Source organism: Sebastes fasciatus, chromosome 22, assembly GCF_043250625.1.
Source record: "Sebastes fasciatus isolate fSebFas1 chromosome 22, fSebFas1.pri, whole genome shotgun sequence".
In the NCBI taxonomy this organism is placed as follows: Eukaryota; Metazoa; Chordata; class Actinopteri; order Perciformes; family Sebastidae; genus Sebastes; species Sebastes fasciatus.
In genome coordinates, this window is record NC_133816.1 from 15,137,306 (window position 1) to 15,145,576 (window position 8,271).

Sequence of the window (8,271 nt, forward strand, 5' to 3'; positions counted from 1 at the left end):
ATAAAAACCTGTTTGTGTAACATGTTTCTCTGTAATGTAATACACTTTTTCTTTTACAGGTATATGTTTTCGGGTTATACGTTCGTCCGTGCCGTTCTTGTGAACGCGACATCTTAGGAATGTCTTGAGAGAATTACTCTAATTTGGCACAAACGTCCACTTTGACTCAAGGATGAAAGGATTCGATTTTGGTGATCAAAGGTCAAGGTCACTGTGACCTCATGTCCGTCCCATCCTCGTGAAATCTCAGGAACACTTTGAGCGAATTTCTTCAAATTTGGCACAAACGTCCATTTGGACTCAAAGATAAGCTGATTAGAATTTGGTGGTCAGAGGTCACTGTGACCTCACGTCCGTCACATTCTCGTGAACGCGATATCTCAGGAACGTCTTGAGCAAAATTCTTCAAATTTGGCACAAACGTCCATTTAGACTCAAGGATGAACATATTCGATTTTGGTGGTCAAATGTCACTCTGACCTCACGTCCCTCCCATTCTCGTGATATCTTAGGAACGCCTTGAGTGAATTTCTTCAAATTTGGCACAAACGTCCATTTGGACTCAAGGATGAACTGATTTAGATTTTGGTGGTCAAAGGTCACTGTGACCTCACGTCCATCCCATTCTCGTGATATCTAAGGAACTCCTGGAGGGAATTTCTTCAAATTTGGCGCAAACGCCCAACCTACGAGATTGGTAGGTAGGGAGACTTGAGATGGGTAGGGAGACTTGAGATAAGTAGGTAGGTAGGTAGGTAGGTGGGTGGATGGGACGATGGGTGGGTAGGTAGACTCAAGATAAAGCAAGTGTGCAAATTGCAGTAAGGTGTACAAAATTATTGTAATGATGCAATTAGATGTATGATGTATTATTTGAGTGTATGTAAATGTTGAGACAAAGTTTTTCAATGCATTGGTAAAGTGATCTAAAAAACAAATTTTCTATTGTTTTTCACTCTTTCTGCTTATTCAGATGCAGTTTATGTAATCCAGTCAAGGGGGAAGCAGAGTGCCAAAAGCGACAAACAAACAGCAGAAGAAAACACACAAGAAGAGGAACGATCAGATGGACGGAGGAATGATTTGATCAAGCTAAAACGACTAAGAGACAGACAGACAGACGACAAGATAACAAACCGACACCAAAAACCAAGTTGGAAAGAGGAGAGGAGAAGATGACCGAACAGAGGATGGAGGGATCTGGTGTGGGGGAGATGTCATCCTGATTGGTCGTTGTCTGAAACAACTCCTTGCATGTGTGTGAGTGTGTAGCTTCTTTCTGTTATTCTGTCTAATTTGTTGATTTAAATCATATTGATGGAGTGACGCTTCAGGAGAAGGGAATAAGGATGAGAGAGAAAGATGTGAAGAAGGAGGAGAGTGGAGGGGATTGAGGAAAATCCTACCTCTGGTTTTCAGACCGTGAGAGTCTCTGCTGCAGAATTAGCTTTATTTCATACTGGTGCTATTTTGTCCTCTCCGGGTTTCCATCCGCCTGCAACGGCCACTTGGGAGCACTTGTGAGGGGACAAGTGTTTGTTTAGTGTGTGTGGAAGTATGTGTTCTTGCACAGCAGTTGTTTCAGACAATACCTTCGCAACCGACCTCCTCTTCACCCCCTTCGTTCGCTGTCTGTGTCCACAACTGTCCAATCAGTGAGAGATTTAGAGGCAAATCTTCTCGGGTGTGTTTCCCGTAATTTTCCGCTCTGTTGGGGGATATCTTTGTATTTTTCAAATCTGTTTTTCTTCTGCAGCCTCTCCTGAATGTTATCGGGGCTTGTACAGCAATTTGTTGAACCATTTGTTAAAAGTAGTTGAGCATTTTGTTGTTATGGGTTTTTAAAGTCTTTGTTACTCATACTGCATTGTTTTCTTCTCCTAAAAGCTACAGATACACACAGAGAGACGGGGAAACCAAAAATCTTTAAGCCTGATCACACCAGAGAATGGTACAGCGAAATTCATCAGTTAACTGTTTGCTTAGTTGCTAACAGGGACAATAGCTTAACACAGTTTATTCAAAAGACGTATTTTGGTCTACAAACTATTCCTCCTTCTAACAGAGGAGGTTAAGCAAAACTGGATGGACATCGAAGCTAATAAGCAACAATAGCTTCCTTCATTTTGGACTCCCAAGTACCACCAAAGTTCAGCACCGTCAAGATGCTTTGATTTTGGTTTTAACGACATCAATTTGTGAAATTTCGTTGTTTAAAGTGCTCATGTGACCAGGAATTTAGCCTGACATGATTTTACATGTTTATCTTGACACAGTTTTGGCTGCCGTTACTCTCAGTAGAGGGTAAAATAGAAGAAATTAGCATTTTTGTTTTTAGGCTAAAGCGACTGCAGAGTGTTTATTATATCAAACTGCCAGTTAGCAGGTTCGTTAGCTTGGTTGCTAACGGGACAATAACTTCACACAGTTTATTCAAAAGACGTATTTTGGCTCTACAAACCGTTCCTCCTTCTAACGCAGGAGGTGAATTAAAACTGTCTCTCTCTGAGCTACCGAGTGTTCAAACTGTCAGTTAGCAGGTTTGTTCGCTTGGTTGCTAACGGGACAACACAGTTTACTCTAAAAGATGTATTTTTGGTCTACAAAACCATTCCTCCTTCCAACAGAGAAGGTGAAATAAAACATTTTGAACTCTCCGTTCCGCCAAAGGTCAGCAGCGCTGCCGAGATGGCTGGTTTAAGGGCGACAGTTTGTGAAATTTCCCAGTTTAAAGTGCTGGTGTGACCAGACATTTAACGGGACTGCATGTTTATTAGCCTCATTAGCTGCCTGTTAGCACCTGGTTGACCTGTGTGTATCTGTACTTCTTGTTCTCATCAGCCTAACCAACCAGATTCAGAAGTCAAAGGTTTCTAAACTAAGAGCTTTTTCATGAGGTACACCCTATCGGCAGATCCACATTACGTGCCAATGATTAACGACAGCAGCACTGAGTGAGTGATTAAATGTTACTGAATTAAGTTGAATTCACTTTAAATTGCACTGAATCAAAGTGGAGCGGCTTTAAGTGCGACTCCCGTCTGCACCGAGAGCCAAAAACGACACTGAACTTTTTGGCATCGCTCTCTCGCTCCGTGGCTCACAGGGAAATTTGGGGATCAAAATTTGAAAGAGGTCGTGGCCATTCCTCAGCCAAAGCATCCGTCACCATGAGTTTGACTGTTTGGTATATGTGTGCATAATGCATTTTTTAAGTGTGTGTTCACGTGTGTGCTTACACATATGTGTATGTTTTCCATTGAGGGCTATTTCTGAGGGTCAAATTGTGTCAAATTTTCGAGCCAAATTTGAGCCAGCGAGTTTGACACGAAATGTGCTTTTTGTTTTTTTTTTGTTTTGTTTTTGTAAAAATCAAAATTTTGTTGCAAAATGCACATGTAAAAAATGTTTCGCACTGAAGTGACTATCCTGCCGTAAGTAGAGCTGTTGCCAGTTCTCCTGGTGTGAAAAAGTTAAGATTGAAGTTTGTAGAAAAATCGTTTGAGGTTTTACAATAACACGTTTGTTCTAATCTGCCAGCCACTTTGGCAGGTGACTAAAAATTGTTTTTTCCTGCCATTCTAACTATGAACTTGAAACTTTTTGTAGTCCCATCCCCATCCCCATCCCAGTCCAGTGTCTACATCCCAACGATAGCTCATCACACACATGAAATCTCTAGAATCTCGCTTCAGTCTCCTAACTTTGTCTAGTTGGTCTATCTCTAGAATGCTTTTTTAGCCTGCTTCGTCACTGTTTGGTATGTGTAGATAATGTAAAAAAAAAATAGTACTAATAACCAGTTTCTGTCTAGATTGTCTGCTCCCACCCATCACTGTTGGATAGATATTGCTCTTAGACGCTTCTTGTCGCAGTCTTGTGTTAGCTTAGTCTCTCTTCATAGTATCCTCCTTATAGAAGACCTCTTCGCAGTAGGTTTCCCACCTTGTCCTCACCTCTGCCAGTGTCTAGTGACTATAGCTCTATTATCTCTCTTGGTGTCTCTGTCTTTTAGCTGTAGACGAGACCTTTCCGGAGGCTCTCAGGCTTTGTGGTTCGCTTAGAGTGCGCTCTTTTCTTCTCGCTGTTAGCATCGCTCCAGTGTTAGATAAGGTCCTTGTCTCTTTTTTTTTCTTTTTTTTCTTTTTTTTTTTTCTGTCTCGACAACATCGGCCATCTCCGCCTCTCGCTATGATGTCAGCAGCCTACAAACTGTCTCTGATTGGACCGTTGAACCCAACAGTCAATCAGATGCTTGGATATCCAGGTTCTTTTGTGACAAATGGGAGACTTTGTCGGCTATAGGAGTGACATAGAAGTCAAGTACAGTATTCGTAGTCCAGCCAGGTTTGGAAATGGGCTTTAGCTAAATGCTGGTGGATTTCTTGCAGCAGCTTTAAAGGAGCAGTGTGTAGCATTTAAGGGGATTTATTGGCAGAATTGGAATATAATATGAATAAGTATGTTTTCTTTATGCACAATCACCTGAAAATAAGAATCGAAAATATTTATCAAATCTTAAAAGATTTTGAAAATGGGGAGACCCCCGCATTGTTAAATTTCAAACGTAAACAAACTTGGCCGACGACGGGCTGGAAGAATTAGTGATGTTAGTTTTTTGCGCTACTTCGTACTGAAAATAATGGATGAAGTCATGGAGACGTGTTAAATGAACACTCTTATTACACGGCTTTGTTGAATACGATATGAATTGGTAATCTACGGTTTGTTATTTCTTTATAGCAGACCGTTGCTATGTATAACAGACCGTTGCTACGGGGTTTATTTCACAACAACGACCGGCTCTTTTGGCACACGGGAGAAGTTTCAGTCGGTTGCAATCTGCAACCTCACCACTAGATGCCGCTAAACACACTGCACCTTTAAAGTTTGTCTGCTCCACTAGCCACTTATAAAGTTTATTTAATAGGAAAAATGTGGCAAGTAGCAAAGGTATCCACGTATCACTGGGACAGATAAGCATTTCCAAGCCCTGATAGTAAGGAAACGTGTAGGTTATCTTTATGTCCAGCCAAAACGTATTCAGAAAATGCCTTCTGGTGTTTCCATTGTCCTTAAACTGAACTCTTATCAACATGAACTCCCTCTGGCCTCCAACTTGGGACTCTCATTAACTATTTTTTCTTAATGGACATATGTGCTTTGGCACCAAAAGTGAGCTCTAATCATGGCTCTTTATTCTCTGGGACAGCTGTCTTACTGTCTCTTAATCTGGTGGTGATGAATTGGCACTTCAGAAAGAAGGGAGAAGCCGTTACCAGCCGTGGCACCGATCCAGAGTCGGATCATCATCTACCCTGGATCTTAAACAATGACTCATATCAGGTCTAAACGCAGAGCTCATGATTCCTGATGTTTTGTAATTACCTCTTCAGAATAGGTTGGCTTCGGTGTGAAGGACAGTAAAGTCAGTGCCAGGGTGTTTTTGTTTGTTGTTGCAAATTTACCTGACGAATCAAACACTATGTTTGACCCAGTCAGACTACCTTTTTTAAAGCTCAGTTCTTTCAGGCTAAATCTACATTTTGTGTCAGTTACTTCCTTTCCGTTTTCTAAATTGTCCTCTGCATGGAATCCAGTCCTGCCTGTTGCGATGAGATTGTCTTTGTCTGTGTGTCTCAAGTGGTTTCAAAATGGTCAAAGTTTGGACGGAGAGAGCGCGTACTGTGGTTTCCGAGTCTCACACCGGCTCGTCTCCTTAGCGTTGATGTAACTGCCGGTAATTATCACAGCTTTATCATGTAGGTCATTTTGTTACGGTGTATATCCAGGGAGGGGTTTGGCCGAGCATGCAGACTCTCTTTTCGGCAACTCTCGACACTTTCTCACATTCACAGCTGGGAGTTTCTCTCAACAACCACTGTTTAGTTTTGTTTTTTATGTTGGTTTGTTTGGGATCAAACCAGGCAACCTTTAGTTTCTCTCAAAGCTGCTACCACCTCTCTGCATTGTTGTAGCATGAATCTAGGTGGAGAAGGATACACGGATCGATGTCATATTAAAATGTCTGTTCTCTGCTAAGGCCAAGTGTATCAAACATTCAGAGAGCAGACTTCCTCTCTGGTGAGCCATCTCTCTCTCTTTCTGGGGTCGGTGAGTGCATGGTTGTACCGTTGTTTGTTGTCCCTTTTTCCCCCCCCAAAAAAGCATGACAGTGATGGTGATGATGAATATGAATTCTCTCTTGTTGTCCCCCGTTGTCTGGGGCGAGATAGATCACACTTTCTCGATTTGCCGTCCACGAACAGGGACTGAATCTGACAGACGTTTGTGCTGTCGATAAACGAGCCACTGTAGCAAAAAAGAAAACGGAGCGCCAAACTTTTTTTTTTTTTTTGTGTTACCCAAAGATGTCACATTTGTTACTTGCAGCACAGAATCTCCTCTGTTTTGCGGCGCCATCTGCGGGCCGCTGTGCGCGTTTAGAGAGAGAGTCAAAAACCCACAAAATGAAAGAGAGAGGCTGTTTAACAGATCAATTTCCTCATTTTGTCAGTGAGTCGGTGTGTCGAATCAAAGATCTCTTGTGCACGTTCTGTTTTTTCTACATCTGTGTTTTTTGGTAAGAACCCTCGGATTGCTGCCTCACTATTCTGTATATAAAGAAATGCACACATTCACACTCACAACACAGAGCTTAAACACATACTCTCATAATCCGCATTATTTTTCTGAACGTGGAAGATGTTAGCGTTATTTACAGCAAGATATAGGTATGATTACTCCTCAGTGGGGACGGGTTAAACGAGACAGACGATGCAGACGGGCTGCAGACCTCCCTGTACATCAGGATCAGCCATGAATTCTCAATGATGCCAAATGTTTTTTGAGCAGAGTACATCTTTTAAATCTGTCTCTCTCTCTTCTCTGTCTCCTCCCCTCATCTCTTTGTACATTTTTTTTCTATTTATTTAAAGCAGAAATATATGGATTGTATCAAGCATGGAAAGGCAAACAAATGTTACAGTTGACAAAAAAAAAATCACAGGCTTTTATTTTACAGCAGTATATTTGTTTATTCTAGGGATCTGTTTTCTCTCTCTTTTTTTGGAAGAAATTAAAAGTCATTTTCCATTCCTAAATGTGTCGTCTGTTTTTCTTTATCAATTCTCTATAGGTAAAGAAAATTGTTAAATTTAGAACCAAATCTGTGTAACAAATGGTATCAACCCAAAAATTGCTGCAACAATTGCTGTGTTTATTTCTGATTTATGACTAAAACAATTTGTCACATTCTGCTGAGCTGCATCTCAAATTAATCTTCTGGTTCTCAGCTTTCAGATGATGTACACCACTTCTATGTGACATCTACTGTTGACCTGCTATCTCCATCTAAAGACCCCCTGCACCCCCCTTAAAAAAAGACAAAATTTGGTCAATTGTGTGTCTCAGAGGGTTAATAACACTTGTTTGTTATAAAAATTAGCTGTTAAAAAGTAATATAAATGTGTGTTTTCCTAAACTTGCTCTGATTTTTTCTTCACAAGAGCATTTCTCTTACTGTAGTAATATTTATAGCTCTTAAATCATGTGTGTTTATGAGTAATGAAGGCTTGTATGTAGCAGAAAGATGTTTTATAAGCTGAGTTTTTGTAGTTTTGTTCTTCAGATATCCGTCATCCCGGGCACAGAGAGATAAATTGGCAACGCAGCGACCGAAGGTGGTTCGACTATAAATTATTCACTGAAGACAAAACACTGCTGTTTGTCAGCCTCGGTACGTTTTGAGTGATATACTTCCTACTAAGAACCATTTAATCAAAAACACTGAAATATGATCAAACGCATCACCCCTGGCATCTGCGAGAGCCTCTTGATGTGATTGTGTGGAACAAATGTACACAAACAGTTTCATTATTCAGAGCTCAGTGGGAGTCAGGAGGTGGGAACCTGCTTTCTTAATCCCTCACCGTGGGAGCGCCGGAGATGTCGTAACAAAATCAGACCCAACGTGTCACAACAAGCAGGGATACACAAGTGTATATGTGTATACAGGTGTATATGAAAACAGTAACTACACACTGGGAATGAGTTGTAATTGTATGTTTTGTATGTTTGAAGTTTTCCCATCGTTAAAGGGTATATGAGACATTTCAGTCCCAGGAAGGCTATTTCTGTTTTAAGTTGTTTGAGGTGTGAGAAAAACCTTCTTTCGTTTAATGGGGTGGTTCAAACCCCTTGACGTTCCAGCTCTGTAATTTTAAGTGCCTATTAGGGATGTTAATAATTAACCGTTTAACCGTTAACCGA

General features: G+C 41.0%; 1 protein-coding gene across 15 annotated transcripts in view; it reads left to right on the top strand.

Annotated features, from left to right (window-relative positions):
- The window catches only part of LOC141760617 (phosphatidylinositol-binding clathrin assembly protein), an 87,245-nt gene extending 80,142 nt beyond the window's left edge, over positions 1-7,103 (top strand). For all 15 annotated transcript variants that reach the window (XM_074623566.1, XM_074623568.1, XM_074623560.1 and 12 more), the window contains one exon: positions 974-7,103. In XM_074623566.1, the coding sequence (XP_074479667.1) occupies positions 974-988 (15 nt within the window). In that variant the 3' untranslated portion in view covers positions 989-7,103. The remainder of the gene's footprint in view (positions 1-973) is intronic.
- Positions 7,104-8,271: the final 1,168 nt, after the last annotated feature.